The following is a 27,494-nucleotide window of genomic DNA, read 5'->3' on the forward strand; positions in this document are numbered from 1 at the left end:
ACTTCTTTTTAATGGCTATTTGTTGATATTATCTCTTGGAGCTTGATGTTGGGAACAAGATCCTGTTGCAAGAGAGACCTTGCTGAGTTGGGCCAAAGTCCATCTACTCTAGAACACTGATTCTGTTTGTAGTCAGGTAGCCTTACCTATGGTTTTTGTTTTCAGCAACTAATAATCTGAAATTTGTACTTCTGAACATGGAGGTTCTGTTTTTAACAGTCAAGACCAACACAATCATAAGCCTTTTCGCTAAGATTCCTATCAGTTACTGGACACAGTGTGTAACAGACTTCCCTCTGTGATACATCTCTGAAGATGCCAGCCACAGATGCAGGTGAAACATTAGGAACAAGATCCACCAGACCACAGCCACACAGCCCGGAAAACCCACCACAACCAGTTGAATCCGGCCCTGAAAGCCTTTGACAATACAGTAAGGTTTTCCGTTCATTAATATCCCCAGTTCATTAATAACCCCAGTCACTGGACTTAAGTATCCACAGCCATGGGGCCTCAGTAAGGATTAAATATATTGATGATTGATAACTTCAAACACCATGTAAAAGTTATCTGTACTGGAATATCTTGTGAAATTATATTAAAACTACGTTAGTTCATTGTTGCTACTTTTTATCACAGCTAAGAATATAAAATAAGTTTACAGGTTTTTTTATTTATATGAGTGTTTGTTGGACCACAACTCATATACCCATTTTTGAACTATATCTTTACTTCTATATTTGGTTGGACATTTTTGCCATTCTCAGAAGCTTCTTCCTCCTGGATTCAGACCTATACCTACTGATATTAGTACATTTCTTATTTACCAAAAGTTATATTATTCTATTACTCTTTTGTTTTTGCCCCTCTCCAAGATTGTTCTATTCTGGGTCTGTGGATTGCCATGTCTCTGTGTTAAGAGATTAGGCAGAGATTGTTTCTTGCCTACAGAAGTACCCTCCATCATGTTTAAATGAAGATCCACAACTGCATCCCTGTATTTCTGGCCACATCCATAATAGTGGGGTGAATGTTTCCTTCCTGCTGTTATAATAAACACCTTGCTTTCAACATCTAAGTGGTTGTCAATCCATAATTGCTTTGCAGCTGTGGAATAAATTTTCTTAAGGTCATATGATAAAGGAAAGTTCCTTAGGAAAAGCTTTTGGAAAAATGAGTATCATGCGCACCCCCACCCCCCCAAAAAAAACCCTACATTTACATCAGTGCTAGGTATAATTTCTTGATGTGTTACGTTGATTCATGCAAGGATGGCTATCACTTGACAATAAGTCATGTACTTGAAAAATGTAGTGGCACCAGTGAAAGGCACTGGCAGAGGAGCACCTCCCATGAGCACTGAAATGCTAATGGTGGGATTGTGGACGAACAGCAAAACAAAATGGGGAAGAAAAAAAAGTGATTAAAATCACCCCATCTCGGCCTTGCATCAGTGAAGCCTTTCCTGCTGGAATATGTACAATACTGGGAAGTGAATCCTCACTGCCCATGAACCAGCAGCAGCCCCTCCAAGCTAACCCTCAGCTGAGAGACAGAGGGCCAAGTCTCCTGCCCCACAGAATGCTACAATCCTGCAGGACACTTAAAAGTTGAGTTCCACAAACAAATATTTGGTAGCTATAGCCAAAACATGCCAAATTTGATTAAAAACCCAAATAACACCACAGCAGTATAATCAATAAGGTTTCTTAAAAGACATGCCCAAAAGTATACAAATATAGAATCAGTGCAAAGTGGGGAATAAAAAAATAGCTATCTTAGAATACTTATTCAAACTTTTGTCCTCTGGTCCAGACGTTGCCTAGACAGATAGATGTTACAGAGTCTAGTTAGAACTCCAGAGTTCAAAATCCAAGGAGCAGGAATCCGGGCCCGCAGTTGGCCTTATCCTAATCAGCCATCAGGTATGTTGCTAAGACTCGTAACCACATACCTCTGCAGCTGGCATGCACTCACAATCAAGTAACTCCCAGGCCAAGGATTCCCTGTGCTAATGAGATGGAATGTGTGTGCAAAACTCCCTCTGGGTCTCTGGCCTTGAAGCTCCCAGATGCATTATCTCACTGGCTCCTGTTCCTGGCTCCATGTCATACTTATCTCTGTTGAAATGGTCGTTTCTCAGAGAAACGTTCCATTGCTGGACTAGACTGAAAAACCTTATTCAGAATTTGAAAGAAATGGCTAAATGTTCAGTTTCTTGACTGTACAAAACCATGTTTAATGTATCTCTTTCATGGCCTTCCTTTGCATACATGTTTTTAATTGAATTTAATTAAAACATTTTTATTTTGCCTTTCCCCACAATCAGCATCCCCAAAGTGGGGTGTGTAAAAACATTAAAACATGTTGACAGTTAACAGTTAAAATTATAAAATAATTCAGTATAGACACATAAATGGCTCAAACCAAGGAGGAAGGCCAATAACCACTATTGTAGTTTATGCCAAAAAGAGAGGGGGGGGGCGATAGATGAATCTCCCAGTGGCGGGAGGGGTCCAAAGTTGTGGTGCCATTACTCAGAAAATCCTCTCTCAGGTCACCACCCATCTAGCCTCAGATGGAAGGAACAACCGAAGCAGAACCTCTGAAGATAACAAGTAGAAACAAGAAGGTTCATATGGGAGAAGTCATATTGGTACCTAGAACATACGTTGCACGGTTTGTTGTATTATAGAAGGCATGTTGGTCCCAGGCCATGCTGGGCTTTAAAGGTCAATGCCAGCACCTTGAATTGATCTCAGAAACAAATTGGAAGCCAATGTAACTGGAAGACTGTAGTGATATGATCCCCACAATCTGCTCGTGTCTCTGGCCACAGCATTCTGCACCGGTTGTAGTTTTTAGTGGGGATGGCAGCCTCCAGGTGGGACCTAGAGATCTCCTGGAATTACAGCTCACCTCCAGACTACAGAAATCAGTTGCCCAGAAGATGGATGTTCTGGAGGATGGACTCTGACCTGGTAAGTTTAGTTTGGCAAAGAGAAGGTTAAGGTGTGACATGATAGCCATGTTTAAATATTTGAAGAGGGAGCAAGCTTGTTTTCTGCTGCTCCAGAGACTAGTACAAGGAGTAATGGGTTCAAGGCACAGGAAAAGAGATTCCATCTAAACATTAGGAGGAACTTCCTAACAGTTAGGGCTGTTTGACAGAGGAATATGCTGCTTCGGAGTATAGTGGAGTCTCCTTCTTTGGAGGTTTTTCAACAGAGGCTGGATGGCCATCTGTCAGGGATGTTTTGAGTGTCTGTTCCTGCATGGCAGGGGGTTGGACTTGATGGCCCTTGTGGTCTCTTCCAACTCTATAATTCTATGACATTGTACCCCACTGAGGTCCCTATTCTGCCCAGGTTCCATCCCCATGTGAATTAATAGGGTTGCACTCCATCTCTCTGAGCATGTCATCCACCAGGGTGACCAAGGCCATTTCATTCTCATAACCAGGCCTGAAAACAAATTGGAATGGATCCAAACTATCCACTTAATTCAAAATTGACCGAGACGAACCAAAAGAACCTCCATTTTAAATGGTTCGTCCTGGTGATGAATTTGTTATAGGCAGCTTAAAAGCAGAAGCAAGCAAGCACAGAAATAGCTGCAAAAAGGGAGGCCTGAAATATTTTTATTATTATTATTGAGAGACCTTTGTTAGGCATATACAACATAGGGACAAAGAATAGGGTTAAATCCAGTATAGAACAGTGTGAGTGATGTGAACAGAAATGAAGGGAACCTAATCTAAAATGCACAGTAGAAATTTGGCTACAGTTTCAGTTATTTCAGCTTCAGGATTATTGAGCAAAAAATCATTTTTGCATTGGTAGAAAGGTCTGAGAACCTGACTGGGGAAGAGGCAGAGAAGTTGGGCCTAATGCTGTTGTACTTAGGGCAGAAGAGCAAGATATGTTCAAGGGAGTCAATGTAAGAAGGGCAGAAAGAACAGTGTCGATCATGCTGAGGGATGTTTAAGAACAGGCCTTGAAATAGTGATGATGGAAAGGAATTGCATCTTGCTCTTGAAAATGCCCATCTGAGTTTGTGATTGAGAAGTTGGTCCAGATAACGGGCAACACAGAGTTTATGGGGAATAATCCCAAAGTACAAGGTCGAGCAGGAACTCTGAGCCTTGCTCAAAAGGTATTGGTATTCCTGCTCAAATAGTTTATTTTTTACCTAATGATAAATCTTGTTGGCAGTGAGCATGAGCAAGGAATCCCATGAAAGGCCAGGCCTGAAATATAAGAGCAGATACAGTGTGATATTGTGATCTCTGGCTTGGTATTTCAGGAAGACAACACAATGCTTCAAGGCTGTTACTATGTGGATGCTGCTGAGCAGCCCAGTTTTCCAGATAAGACAGAAACTTAGACAGTAGGCTGGGAAAAGTCTTAATGTGGGATGGACACAGAGCTCCAGAAGAATGTTTTGCACATGTCCCAATATTTTATTCACTGCTTTGTGTAAAAGATCTGGGCCCCCAGAGATGGAGCGAGTGCCTGCCCTTTCACTTGCTGGAGCTCCATTTATTCAAATAAAGTCCTTTTTAATCTTCCTCCTGACTTGAATCCTTTGATTGGCTGTAAGCACACCAGGAAATGGCCCAAGTTGGCTATCAGGATTCAGTTATTCAGTTCAGTTCATCAGACACTGGACAGGGGTTATTTAACTCTCTTGGGTCCTGGATGCACCACTGTCCACTTCAAGGCAGGAGTGACCACCCCCTCTCTGAAGGAGATTTTGAATGACTTCCAGATCCAGTCTGACAGCCGCCCCACCCCACCCCCCTTACAGATTTAAGTATCCAGGAGGGGCAAGGGTCATAGAAGCAGGTTATACAAGTTACCTTATTCTGAGTCAGATCACTGGTCGACCAAGGTCACTATGGTCTACTGAGCGGCTCTCCAGGATCTCATTAAAGCAGCGGCTCTCCAGGATCTCATTAAAGGTCTTTCACATCTCCTACTGCTTTTGCCTATGCCCAGGAGAAACTTGTATCAATTCTGCAAAAGAAAATTAATAGGGAAATTAAACTAACCTATAATGCTCACTAAACACCTGATAAATCATATCAAATCATCGTGCAACGCCTGCTCCCACTCAAAACTAGTACTTTAGTGCAATTTGAAGAATTTGGATTTATACCCAGCCTTTCTCTCCTGTAAGGAGTCTCAAAACAGCTTACAAACCCGTTCCCTTCGTCTCCCCACAACAACCACTTTATAAGGTAGGTGGGGCTGAGAGAGTTCTAACAAACTGTGACTAGCCCAAGGTCACCCAGCAGGCTTCATGTGTAGGAGTGGGGAAACAAATCCGGTTCTCCAGACAAGAGTCTGCTGCTCTTGTGGAGGAGTGGGGAATCAAACCTGGTTCTCCAGATTAGAGTTCCCCACTCTGGCTACCAAGAGACATCCATGGGGACTTATCCCAATACTTCCTTTATCAGATTTGCAAGAAAATCACCTCCTTTCAGTAAAGTGTAATTTACTACCAGACACTATTCTAAGCATATTCTCCCCCACCCTCAAAAAAAAAAAAGGTTTGTCCCAGTGATAACCTTGCCCGTGGAAATCAGTCACAGTCTAGACAAGGACCAGTTGGCAAAAGAATCCATTGTTGATTGTCAGTGAAAGTTTATTTAAAAGGCTCAGCTGAGTAATACAAGTAGCTACTTGGGTTCAGAACAGGGAACTCAGAGACATACCCAGAGTATTATAGCGGCTAGCAGCAGGAAACAATGAGCTCATGATTTGTCCAATAACCTATCACCGTTACTCTCTCCAGCATACTCTTTTCTAATTTGGCAAAAGCAGTTTTATTCATGTAGCCAATCAGCAGTTAGTAACGTAAGTTTTGCATGGCATCAAACTTGATAATAGCTGTCTATCAGAAAAAGGAGGGGATGACACCAGGTGCTTTTCATGAGCAGCCGAAAAACAACTGCCTGTGTTTATTCTAGCTTTTGTTCGGACATAAGAGCAACACATATTTCTTTTAAGCAGCTTGGCGGCTTTTGGTTACATTTTGCACCTGGCAGCCAAGCACAGGATGCATCTGGCTTCTATCTCTCAAATGAATCAGTTTGCGGTGAAGCTACATTTTCCGAAGGTGGCCAGCCATGTCAGAGACTCTAAGCATCTAATTTCTGTAGGTACAGCAAAAGCAAGAAATCCTTACTGTCTCTGGGGTCATCATTATACCAGGAAAGACTTTTTTAACTGTTTTGTATATTTTGCCCAAAATATCAAACCAAACTGCTCACGAGACAGCCAAAGCAATATATAGATGCCTTCATATGACAGCTTTCTCAATTCAACTTGATGCCAAATTAAAAAGATTGGTGCAGAAGATATCACTGAAGCAGCATAACACTTTCAGATTTGAAATACATTACGTATAGATATGCAAGTGTAAATATGCAAATAAACACTATAATTTTAAAGTAGCTTTCTTATGCCTTTGACTTTATCTATCTCTGCAAAAGCAGAATCCATAAACAGAGTAATATAGGAAGTGATCCTAAGTCAGTCTACTCGTAATTAAGTCCCATGTGGTAAGGCACTGTGGTAGGGGTCTTGCTCTGGGTGGGGGCATTTCCTGCAGGGCTGCTAGTGTGAGTCTCCTGAAAGGAACCAACCAAATTTGCTAAAATGCTGTGGGCACCAAGTTGAAGGTGAACCTGATGACCACAGCATTCGGCCATCCCAGGCAAACTTTAGTGCCCCCACCCAGAGCAAGACCACTACCACATTGCCTCATGTTGAAATCTCTACCACAGCGCCAGCTGGGCATAACAGAAAGCCCCATTGAAGTCTATGGTGGGAAAAATAATGTTTCCCACCATAGAACTTGCTGAAGAGCCTGGCAGATTCTGGGGAATTTCTGAGTGTGTAAGCACTGACCACACATTTTTTTAAGATAGAGGCCAAGATTCTTTCAAGGTGGCTCCAAGAGGCCTTTGGTGTAATATCATCCAAGCTTGGTGAGCTTTGGCTTCTAGAGTAAGGGGGGGGGCGAGTTGAGAGGAGAGTTCTGAGAGAACTCAGCCCGGCAGGGCTTCATGGGCAGGAGCATGGGAAACAAAATAAGCCTTTTGAGGGGGTCCATAAAATTGAACCTCTAGAAGCAAAGGTCTCTATGCCTGGATGCTGGCTACCAGGAGGGCTTCCTGGAGCCACCTTGGAAAGTCTGGTGCCTCTATCTTCTCAGAAATGTGCAGCCTGCACCTACACACTCTCCTGTGAAATCCCCATTGGCTACTACAATGGAGCAAAGTCACTGCAAAACAAAGAATCTTGGGCAACTTTCTTGGGGTGCATGTAAGGGGTGTATTTTTAAAGCTAGTGACACCAAAATTTCAGGGTATCATCTGGTAACTATTCTTATGATGCCACCCAAGTTTGGTGAAGTTAGGTTCAGGGGAACCAAAGTTATGGTCCCTCAAATGGGTAGCCCCCCCATCTCCTATTAACTCCCATTGAAAACAATGGGGATGGGGGCATTCCATTTGGGCGTCCATAACTTTGCTTCCCCTGAACCAAACATCACCAAACTTGGGTGGTATCATCAGGGCAGTCTCTGGATGATGCCCTGTTAGCTTTAAAAATGCCCTCCCTGAAGGCCGAAAAACACCAAAAATACCCCCCCCCCCCAAAAGCTCTCCTCCAAATAATTCTTGGTGGTATTCACATTTGTTCATATTTGGGCAGGACATATACTGGACACTTTTTGTCCAAATGTGCCCAAATGTGCCCAGATCTCCGGCTGAATCTGGTATTTGTTTCCATCTAAATCTCCAACCCTCAAAAAAAGTGATGTTGTTTCAGAGAGAATCTGACCCCAAACAGCATCACTTTCAATTTTGTTTAATCGAGACCTGTAGATTCTCCCTCTCTAAGGTGGATTTAAAAAAGAAGAATCTGAGTTCCCTAGTTTAAGCACCTATTGGAAAGTGATGCTGTTTGGGGGGTGGATTCCACTGGAGGTGTTTTGTGAGAGATGATGCTGACATTTGTTTGGTAAATGTTTTGCTGGGGGTGGTTTGTGAGAGATTTACATGCTTAATACCCATTTGCACTGGCTTGGAGTTGTTTCTCAGGCTAACAACCTACCTCATAGGGTTGTTGTGATTAGGAAATTAGGAAAAGAGTTGGTGGGGAGAGAGTCATGTATGTTTTGCTGGGAGTGGAGAGGTGTTTTGGTGAGCTGGTGCAAAAAAATAATTGTTTGTTCATGGTGGGGAGGGTGGCTGCCCATCTACTGGGGGGGCAAACCAGTGGCTTTGTCCCCTGGCTCCAGTTTGCCTAGGTTCGCCCCTGACTTGTGGTGTTAGTTCGACAGCGGTTTTTGAAAGCTTCACTGGATTCTATAGATCTGATGTATTTATTAATAATAGTTATTAATTTTTATTTGCAAAGTGGCATCTCCATCGGACTAATGCGGAGTTTCTAAGATCAGCTGATGAAGACTGACCTTTGCCCAGGGCAGCCAAGTACTCCCACTTGCCTCCTTTCATCCCTGAAACTCACAAACCAAATGGCAAACGTTAGAAACCGCTCCTATGCTTTTCTTGCCTGGGAAAAGGAATTTCACACCTGTGCTGGGCTAAAACGCATAGTCCCCGGAGGGTCCCTCCCGTGTCTCCACTCTTTGCGCCCACCACCTCGCCCCAGCTTCTGAGTCAGCCTGGCCACTCTGGCTTTCTCAGCGCTTTCTGTTTTCTTCCTGGGAAGGCCCTCGCTTGCTGGGCAGCCGGGAGATAAGCTGCTTCTCCTTGGCCGCTTTCCCAGGTAGAGTGCCGGCCTAGAAGGTGGTTGGGAGCACAGCTGGAAAGAGGCAAAGGAACTCGCGGGTCATGGGCAAATCCAGTTCTGCGGAGAGGAAGGAGGCCGGACGGCAGTTCCTGCAGTTCCTGAAGGACACGGGCAGGGAAGCCGAGAGCGACAAAGACCGTCTCCGGGCGATCTACACCGAGTTCAAAGATATGTAAGTGGCGCAGAGCCAAGGGGAAGCAGCAGCACGTAAAAGGGTGGCGGTCCAGTCCCTCCCAGGCAGAAACCTCCTAGGTCCGGAGTGGGAATGGAGCGCGGTTTTCAGTAGTTTGCAAACCCAGGTTGAAGAATCTAGCGAATTACCCCGTTCCCCTCCTCCCGTCCTTTACTGGAAGAGATTCACACCACCCGAGGGAGGAGTAACAGGGCGCTGGGTGCAGATTCTGCCGAGCGGGTTTCTGTTTCCCGAGATTGGGGAGGCTGCGTGGAGGTCCTGGCCGGTCTCGGCGAGGGCTTGGTTGGGAAAAGGAAGTGTTGCCCCCGGCGGGAATCTCTGCCCCAGCCCCTGCGAAACATCCGATAAGGCGAGGGAGAGCAAGTAGGCTGGACTGCTGTGCAAGCCAGCGAAACTTTGGACGTGTGAGTAGTTTGTCATGTCATCATCATATTTGTTAGGCTCGTAACTGTAGGTAGGAAAACCTGTGGCAGCAAAATAAAGCAAGATCCTAGGATCAGTGAGTAGGCGGTAGGAAAACCTGAGATGGATCGATTTACTCACGGTAGCCAGGGCCATTAGTTTGTAAGACTGTTAACGATAGATGATTTGGGGGTCATTGATTCATAGGGTCACCATTAGTCGGAAGTAGCTTGAGGGCACCTAACGCTCACCACTGGCACATTAAAAGTTGATGAAAAGGAGAAGTGGGTAGTTGCCTCAAACTTTCTGGCCGTGGAAGCCTTCGACAATACAGAGAAGTGGGTAGTTGCCTCAAACTGCAGAACAAGCTTCTACAGGGACACGATTTGTATAGATAGAAGATGAGGCTGGCAAGAAGTGGTGCATTGGGTTCTAACTGAGGGCTGAAGAATCGCAGTGTAGTTAATCATTGGAAGCAGATAAAGGTTTGAAGGATGTGAATAGTTAAATTGGAAAGAGAAAGCACACAGAATGTGGATTAATGCAGAATTATTGAAAGAATTGCTTAGATTGGTGGTGGAGTATAGGGCTAGAACATTAAGGAAAGACTTTCTGCCTTTTAAAACATGAGGAGTTCAAGGTAGTTGATACCGTGAGGAAGCCCAAATCTGCTACCTCAAGGAAATCAGAAGTATTCTCAGTTTACGACTGGGTGTAGATATTACTGCTTTGTGAGCAATAGTAATGCCTGAAAGGTCTGCAGGTCTACTTTCAGGCCTGCCATAAAGTGTGTCATGCAATTCAATACAATTCTGCAAAAGTAGCAGTAAAGTACTACAGTTGCAAAATGATTTCTTCATCATTACAGTATTTCAGAAATCATAAAATAGTGGGTTGAACTTTTGATTTCATGGATGTTTCTTTTGAATGTTTTGCTGTTGCTTTACCTACTGACTCTCTTTTAAAATTAATATTCAACACTATGGTGTATGCAGTCATGCCACTTGAAACTCCTCCTCCCTCCTCTTTCTTCTTGGGATTATTCTCCATTCACACCTACATTTCACACACTCCGTAATCTCTTGCTTTTTACTGCTCTTTAGGGAAGGGTCCCCTGTGCTGTTTGGAATAGCACCTTAAAATGCCTTCCAAAGTTGAAGAAAAAAGTTCATATGAAAAGCCTTTGAGTTTGCATATTTATTACCAGGGTTGGGAGAGGAGGCAGAATGAAATAGATCAAATGAAATAGGAAGATCTGCAAATCTGACTTTCCAGAACGTTCCAGCCTTTCTGCCCCTATCAAGATAGCAAGTCATTACAAACATGTAACATTGTAAAATGCATCAAAGGCCTCTGGTCTCTGTTTGCCCCAGTTTACTAAGTTTGTACACACTAAGGAGAAATCCCCTTCCCCACCATTGAAAATGACAAACAGTGTTTTTTCTTGTTAGAGTTAATAAAGCCTCAGTTTGAACAAATCCACTGAAATCCCTATTGTCTCTGCCCTCCTATGCAAACAGATGTGTCCCTCTCCCAAAAAAAAAAACCTCTTGCTTTATCTTTTGTTCAGAACAGAGTAAAGGTAATTTCTGAGAAAAGAAGTAGCCCCTCACTTCGTGTGATAAAATGGCTTTGGGTCTCTGTTTCTGAAAGTAATCTGCATTCTTGTGTTAAAGTTATAGTCTTAGTTTACCACACCCACACCCAAGTTGTTTTAATTTGGCTTGATTCCTTTATGGTCCCCGTAGAAAAAAAAAAAAAAATAAGTATTTTGAACAGTTGAAGGTCTGGTCAATTGTCTCATACTACCACGTCATGAATTTTCACAGCTTTAAGCTATTAGAGTAATCGAGGTAATGTTAATAATTGTTTGGTACTTACACAAATTACAAAACAAATTAATTAGCTATTAGTATGAAACAACATTGTTGTAGAAACAATAATTTAAAAAAAAAGTTAAAGTCGCATTATTAGCACTTAAATGTTTGGTGAATTTTTTTAAAAAATAAAACCGTTTTTTTAAAAGTGTTCTGTTTGGTTTTATCCCAGAATACCACAGCCAATGGCTACTCTTTTTTTAAAAAGGAAATTAACAGCAGTACAAATAGCAGGAATTATTAAATGTGTTTAAATTAACTTTCAAAGAGAGTTGTGCTACGTAAACAGACTGATAATTCCTGTAGGGAGGTGACTGCTGTTATTACCAGGTGGGCCAAAGCAGGTAAACATTTGCTGTGCTGCTAGGTTTGAAGCCCTCAATTCACAATAACAAAATCTGTCTCAGCTAAGATACAGCTTCCCTTGAATCCAGCTTCCACTGGATTCCCTGTATTATGGATCTTTATTTACCTCTTTTATACCCTGCCTTTCTTCTAATTGGGGACCCAAAGTGACTCTTGTAGTTCTCCTCTCCTCCATTTTTATCATCCAAAACAACCCTGTGAGGTAGATTGGGGTACGGTTGTGTGAGTGTTCTGGCAAGCTTCAGTGGCAGAGGATTCAAACCTGGGTCGCCTGTAGATCCTTTGGCCAATACTACACTCTTAAAACCAGCACAGCCCTCTACTTATTCAGTAGGTTTGTGTTTCCCCTTTTCGAACTCAGATGTTTTGTTTTTGTTATCAAATACTAAATTCCAATCAAATGGAGCAGCCTAAGTCTTTCATGCTTTTGTTTCAAGGGAACTCACACAAGCTGTTCCCACCCCCTCTCACAGCATTAAACCTGCAGGGAGGGGAGGGAGGGCAAAGGGGGGGAAATCCATTCTGATGGTTAGATTCAGTGAGTTTTTCAGACTGGCATCTCTGCGGTATAGACTACACAACAGATAAATAAATAAAAATACCTGGTTCAGAAAAAGCTAGAATATCAGGGAAAAGACTAAGAAAGAATGTCAGAAGTGGTACACCTAGGGTTGCCAGTTCCTAGTTGGGAAAATTTCTAGAGATTTGGGATGGCACCTAGGGAGGGAAAGGATCTCAGCAGGCTATCATGCCATAAATTCTACCCTCCTAAGTGGGCATTTCTTCCAGGGGAATTGATCTCTGCCATCTGGAGAGCAATTGCAATTCTGGAAAATGTCCAGGTCCTGCCTGGAGGTTGGCACCCCTTGTACAGGTTTGCCACTTCAGCAAGACTCTAGTTTTATTTCTCACACCATTACAGTGTGTTTATGAATCTGTATTAACTAGAGAGAGAGAGGGAGGAGATTAAATGGTTCCATTTCTTGAGAAAGATGGAACAATTTCACCTAAAAGAGGGGGCACCTGGACATGAACCAGGGACCTCTTGATCTGCAGTCAAATGCTCTACTGCTGAGCTGTATCTTCAGCACACTGATTTGATCCAGAGATGGGTTATGGAATCTTCTCCCTCGTCCCTCCCCATAGCTATTTCCAACCTGGAAAATTTTATCCTAGGGGTTGAGGCAGAGGGAAAGGGATGAGGGGAGAAATAACTTCTTTCTTGTTTTTCTGTTCAGGGAGATCCAGTGACCTCAGAGACAAAAAGAGGAGTCTCATTCTCTTTACCTCTCCCCACGGCAGCCACTAGGGTGACACTTTCCCAGAATCAGAAATGACTCTGGGGAGGTTGAGGAAGACCCAGACCATCTATGTTTTTTGTGTCCAAACCTGTATTTGTGGTATTCACTAATTAAAGGCTGATGCAAGTTGGAGACCACATTTATCAGTTGATAACTTATCCTATGATAAGCTTGACCTAATCATTGTATGTTAGTTTTATAACCCATAAACCAGGAGTGTCAAACAGTCAGCCTGGTTTATCAGGCCAGTGAGCAGCTGAAGCTCACCAGGCCAGACTGGGAGTGAGGGGTGGTTGTGTCTCAGCTGGCTCACAGGCCTGTTAAGCCCCCTCAAGACAGCCGTCCCATCCTGCTGTGGCTATTGCAATCCAGGCACCTCCCCCCCCCCATGCCATTCTGGAACCAGCTGAGGCAGCCTTGCCCCCACTCCCCCCAGGACCTAATCTGACCAAGTCATGTTTATGGCACATCTACCTCGTAAAATGACACCCCTGCTGTAAACTAAGGAACTCTGTCCATACTTGCTTTGCTGCACACCCAATTGTTTCTGTTATTCTACTGTGTATTGAATATTGTTATGTGAACTGGCCCATTTTCCTGGATCACAAATTCCTGATCTGTGCAAGAATGTAATCAGTGCAATTGTTTTCAATTTTACTCTTTATCTTTGTCTTTCTCTGTGAATTGTTGTGTCTGGGCCTCCTATATTCATACAGGAGCATCTAGGAGACTTTAGATACCATGGATCTGCTACTCCTTATTGTCCTTCGCCAGCATGGTGGCCAATTGGCCATGCTGGCAAGAACTGATGGGAATTGTAGTCCATGAACATCTGGAGTGCGATAGGTTTGCTACCACTGTGCTGGGAGTGGGAGGTGTTTTGTGAGCTGGTGCAAAAATAATTGTTTGTTCATGGTGGGGGAGGGTGGCTGCCCATTCGCCGGGGGGGGGGGCAAACTCAGGCTTTGTCCCCTGGCTCCAGTTTGCCTAGGTTCGCCCCTGACTTGTGGTGTTAGTTCGACAGCGGTTTTTGAAAGCTTCACTGGATTCTATAGATCTGATGTATTTATTAATAATAGTTATTAATTTTTATTTGCAAAGTGGCATCTCCATCGGACTAATGCGGAGTTTCTAAGATCAGCTGATGAAGACTGACCTTTGCCCAGGGCAGCCAAGTACTCCCACTTGCCTCCTTTCATCCCTGAAACTCACAAACCAAATGGCAAACGTTAGAAACCGCTCCTATGCTTTTCTTGCCTGGGAAAAGGAATTTCACACCTGTGCTGGGCTAAAACGCATAGTCCCCGGAGGGTCCCTCCCGTGTCTCCACCCAGGCCCACCGCCCTGGCTTCTGAGTCAGCCTGGCCACTGGCTTTCAGTTTCGTTTTTCCTGGGAAGGCCCTCGCTTGCTGGGCAGCCGGGAGATAAGCTGCTTCTCCTTGGCCGCTTTCCCAGGTAGAGTGCCGGCCTAGAAGGTGGTTGGGAGCACAGCTGGAAAGAGGCAAAGGAACTCGCGGGTCATGGGCAAATCCAGTTCTGCGGAGAGGAAGGAGGCCGGACGGCAGTTCCTGCAGTTCCTGAAGGACACGGGCAGGGAAGCCGAGAGCGACAAAGACCGTCTCCGGGCGATCTACACCGAGTTCAAAGATATGTAAGTGGCGCAGAGCCAAGGGGAAGCAGCAGCACGTAAAAGGGTGGCGGTCCAGTCCCTCCCAGGCAGAAACCTCCTAGGTCCGGAGTGGGAATGGAGCGCGGTTTTCAGTAGTTTGCAAACCCAGGTTGAAGAATCCTGGCAGATTACCCGTTCCCCTCCTCCCGTCCTTTACTGGAAGAGATTCACACCACCCGAGGGAGGAGTAACAGGGCGCTGGGTGCAGATTCTGCCGAGCGGGTTTCTGTTTCCCGAGATTGGGGAGGCTGCGTGGAGGTCCTGGCCGGTCTCGGCGAGGGCTTGGTTGGGAAAAGGAAGTGTTGCCCCCGGCGGGAATCTCTGCCCCAGCCCCTGCGAAACATCCGATAAGGCGAGGGAGAGCAAGTAGGCTGGACTGCTATTACCAAGCAGCGGAAACTTTGGACGATATTGAGTGAACATCATGTCATCATCATATTTGTTAGGCTCGTAACTGTAGGTAGGAAAACCTGTGGCAGCAAAATAAAGCAAGATCCTAGGATCAGTGAGTAGGCGGTAGGAAAACCTGAGATGGATCGATTTACTCACGGTAGCCAGGGCCATTAGTTTGTAAGACTGTTAACGATAGATGATTTGGGGGTCATTGATTCATAGGGTCACCATTAGTCGGAAGTAGCTTGAGGGCACCTAACGCTCACCACTGGCACATTAAAAGTTGATGAAAAGGAGAAGTGGGTAGTTGCCTCAAACTTTCTGGCCGTGGAAGCCTTCGACAATACAGAGAAGTGGGTAGTTGCCTCAAACTGCAGAACAGCCACAGGGACACGATTTGTATAGATAGAAGATGAGGCTGGCAAGAAGTGGTGCATTGGGTTCTAACTGAGGGCTGAAGAATCGCAGTGTAGTTAATCATTGGAAGCAGATAAAGGTTTGAAGGATGTGAATAGTTAAATTGGAAAGAGAAAGCACACAGAATGTGGATTAATGCAGAATTATTGAAAGAATTGCTTAGATTGGTGGTGGAGTATAGGGCTAGAACATTAAGGAAAGACTTTCTGCCTTTTAAAACATGAGGAGTTCAAGGTAGTTGATACCGTGAGGAAGCCCAAATCTGCTACCTCAAGGAAATCAGAAGTATTCTCAGTTTAGGACTGGGTGTAGATATTACTGCTTTGTGAGCAATAGTAATGCCTGAAAGGTCTGCAGGTCTACTTTCAGGCCTGCCATAAAAGTGTGTCATGCAATTCAATACAATTCTGCAAAAGTAGCAGTAAAGTACTACAGTTGCAAAATGATTTCTTCATCATTACAGTATTTCAGAAATCATAAAATAGTGGTTGAATTTTGATTTCATGGATGCTTTTGAATGTTTTGCTGTTTACCTACTGACTTTAAATATTCACTATGGTGTATGCAGTCATGCCACTGAAATCCTCCTCCTCCTTTTCTTCTGGGATTATTCTCTTCATTCACACCTACATTTACACCTGCATTCTGCTTTTTACTGCTCAGGAAGGGTCCCCGGTGCTGCTTGAATAGCACCTTAAATGCTCAAAGTTGAAGAAAAGTTCATATGAAAAGCCTTGGAGTTTGCATATTTATTACCAGGGTTGGGGAGGAGGCAGAATGAAATAGATCAAATGAAATAGGAAGATTCAGTCTGACTTTCCAGAACGTTCCAGCCTTTCTGCCCTATCAAGATAGCAAGTCATTACAACAAACATTGTAAAATGCATCAAAGGCCTCTGGTCTCTCTGTTTGCCCCAGTTTACTAAGTTTGTACACACTAAGGAGAAATCCCCTTCCCCACCATTGAAAATGACAAACAGTGTTTTTCTGTTAGAGTTAATAAAGCCTCAGTTTAACAAATCCACTGAAATCCCTATTGTCTTGCCCTATGCAAACAGATGTGTCCCCCCTCCCCAAAAAAACCTCTGCTTTATTTTGTTCAGAACAGAGTAAAGGTAATTTGAAAGAAGTAGCCCCCGCCTGTGTGATAAAATGGCTTGGGTTCTGTTTCTGAAAGTAATCTGCATTCTTGTGTTAAAGTTATAGTCTTAGTTTACCACACCCACACCCAAGTTGTTTTAATTTGGCTTGATTCCTTTATGGTCCTCAGAAAAGTAAGTATTTTTGAACAGTTGAAGGTCTGGTCAATTGTCTCATACACCAGTCATGAATTTTCACAGCTTTAAGCTATTAGAGTAACGAAAATGTTAATAATTGTTTGGTACTTACACAAATTACAAAACAAATTAATTAGCTATTGTATGAAACAACATTGTTGTGAAACAATAATTTAAAAAGTTAAAGTCGATTATTAGCACTTAAATGTTTGGTGAATTTTTTAAAAAATAAAACCGTTTTTTAAAGTGTTCTGTTTGGTTTTATCCCAGAATACCACAGCCAATGGCTACTCTTTTTTTAAAAAGGAAATTAACAGCAGTACAAATAGCAGGAATTATTAAATGTGTTTAAATTAACTTTCAAAGAGAGTTGTGCTACGTAAACAGACTGATAATTCCTGTAGGGAGGTGACTGCTGTTATTACCAGGTGGCCAGCAGGTAAACATTTGCTGTGCTGCTAGGTTTAGCCTCAATTACAATAAAATCTGTCTCAGCTAAGATGTTTCCCTTGAATCAGCTTCACTGATTCCCTGTATTATGGATCTTTATTTACCTCTTTTATACCCTGCCTTTCTTCTAATTGGGGACCCAAAGTGACTCTTGTAGTTCTCCTCTCCTCCATTTTTATCATCCAAAACAACCCTGTGAGGTAGATTGGGGTACGGTTGTGTGAGTGTTCTGGCAAGCTTCAGTGGCAGAGGATTCAAACCTGGGTCGCCCAGATCCTTTGGCCACACCTTAAACCAGCACAGCCTCACTTATTCGTGTTTGTGTTTCCCCTTTTCGAACTCAGATGTTTTGTTTTTGTTATCAAATACTAAATTCCAATCAAATGGAGCAGCCTAAGTCTTTCATGCTTTTGTTTCAAGGGAACTCACACAAGCTGTTCCCACCCCCTCTCACAGCATTAAACCTGCAGGGAGGGGAGGGAGGGCAAAGGGGGGGAAATCCATTCTGATGGTTAGATTCAGTGAGTTTTTCAGACTGGCATCTCTGCGGTATAGACTACACAACAGATAAATAAATAAAAATACCTGGTTCAGAAAAAGCTAGAATATCAGGGAAAAGACTAAGAAAGAATGTCAGAAGTGGTACACCTAGGGTTGCCAGTTCCTAGTTGGGAAAATTTCTAGAGATTTGGGATGGCACCTAGGGAGGGAAAGGATCTCAGCAGGCTATCATGCCATAAATTCTACCCTCCTAAGTGGGCATTTCTTCCAGGGGAATTGATCTCTGCCATCTGGAGAGCAATTGCAATTCTGGAAAATGTCCAGGTCCTGCCTGGAGGTTGGCACCCCTTGTACAGGTTTGCCACTTCAGCAAGACCTATTTATTTCACACCATTACAGTGTGTTTATGAATCTGTATTAACTAGAGAGAGAGAGGGAGGAGATTAAATGGTTCCATTTCTTGAGAAAGATGGAACAATTTCACCTAAAAGAGGGGGCACCTGGACATGAACCAGGGACCTCTTGATCTGCAGTCAAATGCTCTACTGCTGAGCTGTATCTTCAGCACACTGATTTGATCCAGAGATGGGTTATGGAATCTTCTCCCTCGTCCCTCCCCATAGCTATTTCCAACCTGGAAAATTTTATCCTAGGGGTTGAGGCAGAGGGAAAGGGATGAGGGGAGAAATAACTTCTTTCTTGTTTTTCTGTTCAGGGAGATCCAGTGACCTCAGAGACAAAAAGAGGAGTCTCATTCTCTTTACCTCTCCCCACGGCAGCCACTAGGGTGACACTTTCCCAGAATCAGAAATGACTCTGGGGAGGTTGAGGAAGACCCAGACCATCTATGTTTTTTGTGTCCAAACCTGTATTTGTGGTATTCACTAATTAAAGGCTGATGCAAGTTGGAGACCACATTTATCAGTTGATAACTTATCCTATGATAAGCTTGACCTAATCATTGTATGTTAGTTTTATAACCCATAAACCAGGAGTGTCAAACAGTCAGCCTGGTTTATCATGCCAGCGAGCAGCTGAAGCTCACCAGGCCAGACTGGGAGTGAGGGGAAGTTGTGTCTCAGCTGGCTCACAGGCCTGTTAAGCCCCCACAAGACAGCCGTCCCATCCTGCTTTGGCTTTTGCAATCCAGGCACCTCCCCATGCCATTCTGGAACCAGCTGAGGCAGCCTTGCCCCCACTCCCCCCAGGACCTAATCTGACCAAGTCATGTTTATGGCACATCTACCTCGTAAAATGACACCCCTGCTGTAAACTAAGGAACTCTGTCCATACTTGCTTTGCTGCACACCCAATTGTTTCTGTTATTCTACTGTGTATTGAATATTGTTATGTGAACTGGCCCATTTTCCTGGATCACAAATTCCTGATCTGTGCAAGAATGTAATCAGTGCAATTGTTTTCAATTTTACTCTTTATCTTTGTCTTTCTCTGTGAATTGTTGTGTCTGGGCCTCCTATATCCATGGTGGCGAACCTATGGCACTCCAGATGTTCATGGACTACAATTCCCATCAGCCCCTGCCAGCATGGCCAATTGGCCATGCTGGCAAGACTTTGATAGGAATTGTAGTCCCATGGCTATCTAGTGGGATTTCCTACTATCCTATCTAAATGCTTTTGCAAAGAGATAAGGTTTAAAAGGTAAAAAGTAACAGGAGGTGAATTGCTGCCCTGCTTTGTTTCTACATGTAATCCTGTTCCCTTCCTGAACTGGAACAAGGTTTGGTCTATGCCTGCAGCAAAATTAGGTGGCCGTATAAACATAAACTGTATAGCTTCAAACGACAAGTGGAGAGGATCAAGCTTAATCATTCACTCCTTCATAAAGAGTTCTTAACCACTATTCTTATATGGACAGGGAATGTTTCATGTAGTGGACTGCCACATGCAGTTCAGTGTATCTTCTGATTCTCAGCTTAATCCTCTAGATTATATCCTTAAAAAGTAGAAGAAATGGACAGCAGGAGGTGAAAGCAACAGGACAAACAGTTGGACTACCCAAAAAGTCATTCAGGTTGGAGGCATAGCAAGATGGGGAATTGGGTGGAGACTGGGTAGAACAACTGTCTGGATTGGCCAACATATACTGCAAATGGCCAGGAGCCTCACTGATGGTGCTTAATAGGTACAAATCAAGCAATATCTTGTTGATATGTTCATGTAGTAATTTAAAAATTATTCTGGACTATATCAGTAGATACAGAAAGAATGTTAATTGAGAACCAAGGACAACCAGAAGAATAATGAACATGCCACTCAGTTAAGAATTAAACAAAAACATATTCAGAGATAGGGTCTATGTGTAAATTACTAGTGAATAATTATATGCACGTAGAATGACAAAGATTTTCTGGAGATTAATTTGAGGCCCAGGAACAGTCTCGTCATGCATGAGCAAAGCGTTTCCTCTTACTGTGTATCTAATCCCAGCCACCATCTAGACACTGCATGGAGGATATTCAGTCTCTGAATTCTGCTGCTGGTTAATACCAGCCGATTTCACCTCTAAACAATTGCATGCTGCAAGATCCTACTGGCCAGTCTTGGGAAAAGGTGCCCCCTTTTTGTATGCTTTCATGGCACTGATGAAGAATACGAGAAGGAACACAAATGGTGGCAAAAGAGAAGCAAGTTAGCAGTAAGGGAGGCAAAAAAGGATTATGAAGAATGCAGGGCTGCAAACATCAAGACCAGAAATAAACAGTTCTTCAAGTACATCAAAAGTAGGAAGCCAACTAGGGAAGCGGTAGGCCCGGTAGCACCTCCATTGTGTCAGGATTAAGTTTAAGCTTGTTAGCCCTAGTTAAAACCAGTAAAACATCATTGGATGTAAAAACAAAACCGGGTGGAGAGCTTAAAAACTCTTTCAACTCTTAAAAAATTAATAAAAGGCAGTTGGGAGAGGAGACAAAATTGGGCAGCTATGGTAATAAAACTGTGCTAAACAGGCATTCCGAAAAGATTTGCCTGATGCCTAAATCTCCTGAGGGGAGAAGTGCCATAACTTAGCCGCTTACCTGATAGCAGAAAACCAGGCGTACAGATCAAGGCCTCTGAGAGAATCCCATTTTTTGGGCAAGCACATAGGGGAAAAGGCAGTCTTTTGTGTATCCTGATCCCAGACTGTGTGTTAATTTAAAGGTACCTGTACAGTAATTATTCCCAGAAAAAAAATTGCAAGCTATGGTCCCTATAACCTGTACCTATTAGCAGCCTAGCCACCATATTTTGAACCAGGTGAAGTTTCCAGGCTGTTTTCATAGAGTTCACTGCAGTAATCCGAGTTCACTGCAAGTGATTGGCGTTTGGGTAATTGAAGTCCAGACAGACCTCTTGAAGGAGGTGAGCTTCCAATGCTGATCAAAGTCTCAGTGTGCTAGGCCGTTTCTGCACAGGCAATTCATGGCGGCCTGGAGACGGTAAAAGCTTACCCGTTCCAGGCGCCCGTGCGCCAAGGCAGCCAGCGCCGCCCTGGCGCCGGCCCGGCCTGGCGGCGTTTCCCAAGCGCTTCCCAAGCGCTCTTTTGAAAGCGCCCAGGCATGAAGCGCTGCGGCGGCGGCAGCGGCTTCATGCCGCCTCCCCACCAGCACTCACCTTCTCCCGGGCCTCGGCGTGCGCCGAGGCCTGGGGACACCTGGCCCTCTTGGCGCCTGGAAGCTTGGCCAGAGAGGCCAAGTGTCCCCAGGCACCGGCGGCAGCAGCTGAGTCTGAAGCAGGCTCGGCTGGGAATCGGCGGTAGCCAGCTGCCCAGCTGCTTCAGGACAGATCCATGCGGCGGACGGTCCCAGGCGTCTTCAGATCCCACGGCCCGGCGCAATCGACCTCGCCCGTTTCTCACGCCCGCCCGTCTGAGGCTTGACCCCTAGAGAGTATCTGTGTTCCCCATCTGTAGACTTGGATCAGTCAATATATTTTTATTCCATCTCTTCTCAAAGGGACACAGGACTGAGTAATATGGATCTCCCCTTTTCTATTTTGGATCACAGTAATTCTTTCAAATAGATTAGGCTAAGAAAAGGTGACTGGCGAGGTCACTGAGTTATACCCTGCTAAATCCACTGAAGTCTGTGAGCTTAGATCAATCAATGGTGATTGGGAAACCAATGTGTCCCTAGTCTTAATCATGCCCCCCTAAACATTATACTACACTCTGCATCTAGAAGTACCTCACCCCCAAGAGAAGCACATCTGCTCTACAAGGATGAATCTAAGTAAGCTTAGACTCTTTTGTCAGCTCAGCCTTCTGGGTTGAGCTTCAGTTTATTGGCCCTCATCTTTGTCATATTCTGCATCCAGATCCCTATTCAGGCCATCCACTGACTCACTTGACTCAAGTGAGTGGGAAGTATAGCAGCTACATCCTATATTGTAGCATGAGGGAGCTGGGATTTGCCTATTTTTTAGAGATAAGCAACTTGCCAGTTCTTCTGACCAAACAAGATCTTTGCTGATATGCCATGGGAACTCTTGTGTAGCTGGTGTTAGCTCTTAGTGTTATTTCCTTTCTTGTGGTGTTGCCAGTATATATCCTTGTAGTGTTCCTTGAGCAAAATTGCTCAAATATTGAATTCACAGGTGGTGAAATAGTAATTTGAATTCGCAGGTGGTGAAAAAGGAAAATTAGTTCATTGTTTCCCATGCTATGTATGTGCGCTTGTCCCCTGGGGGTTGCTGAAGTTGTTGAGTTTTTTTGCATGAAATACCTTAAATAAGCTTTGGTGTGTACAGTATATTCATTTGTGCATACACAGTTGTAATAAGACACATTGTGCTGTTAACATCTTTATAGAAATGAGAATATATGTCATTGTATTGTCGAAGGCTTTCACGGCCGGAATCACTTGGGTGCTGTGGTTTCCGGGCTGTATGGCCGTGTTCTAGCAGCATTCTCTCCTGACGTTTCGCCTGCATCTGTGGCTGGCATCTTCAGAGGATCTGATGTTGGGAAAGCAAGTGGAGCATATATGGAGCCTGGTTATTGTTAACGTGGATATACATGTCTCCCGTTGGTGTGAGCATCGGGAAGTCATTTTAGTGATATCCAATCATTGAGATCTTAATGCTGTCTGATATTTATTGACATCTCTGGCTCTGGTTATGTTCTGTAGTTGGTGTAATTGTAAGTAGCTAGTGGGGAATTAGTTAGGAAATAATTAATTAAGAATTATTAAGTGTTGACTGTATTGTTTGTTTTTTAATTTTAATTTATTGTGACCAAGGCTGCTAGATAGAGAGTTAGTAGAGAGTGAGCCAGGCACTATAGTGGGAGCTCTCACCAGGAAGTTAGATAAGTCAAAAAGACAGTAGGGAAATGGGGGGGGCCACCCATGGAGTCTAAGGATCCAGTGATGATGGGGCCAGGGGCAAATATGATGGTAGGCGGTGGCCATATGAGAAGGCGGGGAGAGATGCAGATATGCTTTCGCCCACCTTCTGACCTCCGTTCTATCGAGAGCATGAGTGAAGGCCGGAGTTCAGGGCTACTCTGCTTCGTCATAGTGTTGATAAATGCCAGGTCCATAAATAATAAGACCGCTGTTCTCCAAGAGTATCTCGAGGGGACCAACAGATGGACCTGGCTTGCATTACGAACCTGGAGTGCGAGAAGGGCATTAAGCAGCAAGTCTCCCACCAAATTTCAGCGATGCCTCCACTGGTCCACGAACACAGGGCGGGGTGGTGGTGTGGCAATGTTCATCCATTGATGCCATCCCCTTTAGGGCTGTCCTGTCCAGAGATCCGCGGGTCTTGAATGTGTTGGCCTGGAGTAGATGGCCTCGGAGAGGTTGGCAGTCCTCCTGGTGTACCCGATTAAGCCCTGGCGCGCGGGGGGACTGCACCTGCTGCTGGAGGTGGTGGCAGACTGGGCGTTGCGATTCCCCAGACTTATTGTCCTGGGGGACTTCCAGCGTCCATGTCGGCCACCGCCTACGTGTGTGAAGCTGCAGACCCTAGTGTCATCCATGGCGACTGGGCCTCTCCTTGGTAAGTTCTGGCCCTCCTTGAGGCTGGGCATACACTGGACTTAGTCTTTGGGTCAGGAGGTTGATATGGTCATATCACCTCTACAGATAGAAGTGCCATGAATGCAGCCATTATGCCCTGGTCGAATTGGGCGTGCCACGACATCCCTGTCAAGGCGGCGGATTTATGCCCGCCAGCGGAGACTATGGATCCTATGGGTTTCCCTGAATATGCGGGACCTGAATCTTCCGGCACCCTTGATGGCCAGGTGGAGGACTGGAATTCCCGCCTTTCGATGCCATCCGAGGTTGTTGCTCCCGAAGCCCTCGTCCCGGTCAGGCTGGCTCCTTGGTATGCACTACGGGCTTCGCGTGTTATAAAGCAGGGAGCTCCAGGCGGCCCATTTCGGCGGTGTGGAGGAAGTCTCGTGGCCGGGCAGCGAACATCTTATAGGGCGTTTATGAAGGCCTATGAGATGGCAGCGAAGAGGCCGAAGAGGACATTCTTCTCCTCCTCTCTTGCATCTGCTAGCTGTAAGCCCAGCGCTAATTATTTCGTATCATTCGGTCACTTACCTCATTGTCTGAGGCTCTACAAATCAACAATTGACTATCAGCTGTAGCCAGAGGCATTTATGAGCTTTTAAGCGAACAAGGTTCGTCATCGCCCAGGACCTTCCCTCCACCTTAGAGACAATAAGTGAACTGGAGGCTCCTTGCCATCTTCTGGCCCTTGTTTGGCCCAGTTTTTCCCTGCTCTCGAAGCCGCTGTAGAGCAGGGCCTACCAGCAACAGTAGACCTACTACTTGTCCTCTGGATCCGTGCCCTCCTGGCTTATTAAGCATGCGGGTGAATTTCACGACCCCACCTGGTGAATATCATCAATAGCTCCTTGAGCAAGGAGTTTTCGGGTGGGTTGAAGGGAGGCAGTGGTCCGCCCACTCTTAAAAAAAAGGCCGTCGTTAGATCCTGGTAGTCTGGCCAATTACCGCCCGTTTGAATCTCTTTGCATTTCTGGGGAAGGTAATTGAGAGAGTAGTGTTGGAGCAGCTTCGGGCTTCCTGGAGGACACATCGACCCATTCGATCCCTTCAGTCGCTTCGTGCTGGGCATGGGATGGAGACTGTTCTTGTTGCCGTCACAGACATGCTCGGTATGCAACTTGACGGCGGATGGCGCTGCTGGTGATGGCCGATCTTACATAGCGTTTGTCTTAGTCGATCCGCGATCTTTTGACCCACCGCCCGCAGCGCTTCTGGGGTGCAAAGGCGCACTGTCCTTCAGTGGATTGCCGCCGTTTCTCGGGACGGACCCAGCAAATTGTGGTCGCGAGGGGACTCAATACTCGAAGTGCCCACTTCAGTGTGGTGTACCTCGAGCACTGTTGTCCCCTGCTGTTATTTAACATCTATATCGACCCTTGCTCAGTTAGTGCGAACTTTGGGCTGACCACTGTCATCAATATGCTGATGACACTCCAGCTCATTCTGTTGATGGAGGCGATTAAATTACTGGTTGGTTGAAGCAGAGCAGGTTAAAACTGAATCCATCGAAGGCGGAGATCCTCTGGCTGCTTGGGCGAGGAGGGGTTGGGGATTTCCAGCGCCCGATTGTGGGAGGGCTACATTGGCACCCGGCCTCCTCCGTCCGCAGCCTGGGGTCCACCTGGATTAAGTCTCTTTCAATGGAGACCCAGGTGGCCCATAACCAATTGGCGTTTTTCATCTCCGGCAAGCCCGGCGGCTGGCCCCTTCCTCTCCCAAACAGATCTGGCTACTGTGATCCATGCAGCGGTCACCTCAGGTTAGACTATTGCAACTCGCTCTACACAGGCCTTCCCTTGCGTTGATTAATTAAAACTGAGGTCCAGAATCACGTGACCAGCCTGCTCACAGGAGGATGCAGCCGAGATCCATTTCACCTGTGTTAGCGCCGCCTGCACTGGTTACGGTTGAATTCGAATCATCTTCAAGGTGTTGGTTATTGACCTTTAAGGCCTTGTCGCGTGACCTGGGACCTCCGTACTAGCGGGACGTCTTGCCCCATATGTCTAAATCGACCTCTCGCGTTCAGCGAGGCCAATCTGATCCCCTGGCCTTTTAATGATGTGACTAGCCTCCACCCGGGCCAAGAGCCTTTACAGCTCTGGCCTGCCTGCAGTGGAACACTCTACCTCCAGCTTCACGGGCCTCGCGGAGGATCTTAATGATTTCCGCGGGGCCTGCAAAGGCTAGAGATTGTTCCACCGGGCCTTTGGAGAAGAGCTGGCGTTGATGGCCCCTTTTAACATCTGGCAAGGACCCTGCTGTCCCTCTTCTCTTCCCCTCCCTCGCCTTTTTGGGGGATCTATTAGTAGGGACGCCATTGCTTTACCTGATGTTAGAAGCTTTGCATTTTAATGGGGTTGATTTTAAATATGTATAATAGAGCCGTATATTTAATGATTATTGATTTTATTGTGCTCTATCTATTTGTTTGTTCACCGCCCTGAGCCCCTCGGGGAGGGCGGTTTATAAATATAATAATAATAATAATAATAATAATAATAATAATAATAATAATAATAATAATAATAATAATAATAATAATAATAATAATAATAATAAATGGCAATAATATATCTGTCAAGGGTGTGTGAAGTGTCCAGGGTTGGGTGGGGAAACCTTGTCTGTGAGTAACAAAGTGACAGCGGAGGTCAATAGTTGAGAGGGCATCTGAATAGAAATTATGAGTAACAATAAAGCCTGGGAGTAACCCTGTAGATAGCAGGTCACTGGTGGGATTGGCATCTGAATAAGTATCCTGGCCTTTGTTTCTTTTGATCTATGGTGCATCCCTGTGTTTATTATTGAGCTGGTTTGACACGGTCACTTGACCCTAGTATTTTCAACACTGGCAGCCAAGTTCTTGTTCATTTTCAGAGTTTCTTCCTTCCCGTTAAAATTGTCCATGTGCTTATATGGATTTCCAGGTGATTGCTTTCTCTGTGTAGTCTGGCGTAGTGGCTTTCCAGAGTGGTCCAGAATTTCCTGTTTTTTCAAATAATATTCTATGTCCAGGTTTGGTTTTATCATGTGTTCTGCTATTGCTTTGATTTTCTGGCTGAAATAGTCTGCGGTGCCTTTAGAGTGTTCTTTTGTCACGTGTCTGTCGCTCGCGTTTGAAGGTGGTTTCCTATGTAAGACTTGTCCACAGCTGCATGGTATCGCGATAGACTCCCTGCAGTAGCTAGAGGATCCCTCACTTATCCTTTGCTGAAGCGTAGCATCTGTTGAATTTTCTTAGTGGGTCTGTAAGATTGTTTGTAGGTTATTAGCTTCTTCATCCAGTTTTCCTATGCTATCAGTGGTTCCCTTGATGTATGGTAAGAACACCTTCCCTCTAGATGGCTCTTTATCTTTGTTTATGTTGCTTGTTGTTGGTCTTCACCAGCCCTTCTGATTTCTGTATTAGAGTAACCATTAGCCTGTAGAGGCCCTGTTTAGGTGATTCGAAATTCATCTTGTAGGAGGTGAGGAGGTTCACAGATCTTGCTTGATGTACCAAAGGTTTTATGGTGCTCCTTTTTTGCCCTGGATGGTGATTGGAGTTTTTGTGTAGATATCTGTCTGTGTGAGTAGGTTTTCTGTATACTGTGTATCCCAATTGCTGGTTTGGTTTGCGGATGACTAAAACATCTAAAAATGGTAGTCTTCCTTCATTTTCTTTCTCCATAATAAATTGGATGTTTGGGTGGATCTTGTTGATATGGTCCAGGAACTTGTTTAGTTCTTCTTCTCCGTGGCTCCAAATGGTGAATGTGTCATCCACATAATGGAACCATATGGTGGGCTTTT

General features: G+C 44.8%; 1 protein-coding gene across 1 annotated transcript in view; it reads left to right on the forward strand.

Moving 5' to 3' along the window:
• Positions 1-14,370: 14,370 nt before the first annotated feature.
• The window catches only part of MOV10 (Mov10 RISC complex RNA helicase), a 42,724-nt gene continuing 29,600 nt past the window's right edge, over positions 14,371-27,494 (forward strand). Inside the window, exon 1 of the mRNA XM_048495866.1 lies at positions 14,371-14,618. Within this exon, the coding sequence (XP_048351823.1) occupies positions 14,488-14,618 (131 nt within the window). The 5' untranslated portion in view covers positions 14,371-14,487. The remainder of the gene's footprint in view (positions 14,619-27,494) is intronic.

Source organism: Sphaerodactylus townsendi, linkage group LG05, assembly GCF_021028975.2.
Source record: "Sphaerodactylus townsendi isolate TG3544 linkage group LG05, MPM_Stown_v2.3, whole genome shotgun sequence".
Lineage (NCBI taxonomy): Eukaryota > Metazoa > Chordata > Lepidosauria > Squamata > Sphaerodactylidae > Sphaerodactylus > Sphaerodactylus townsendi.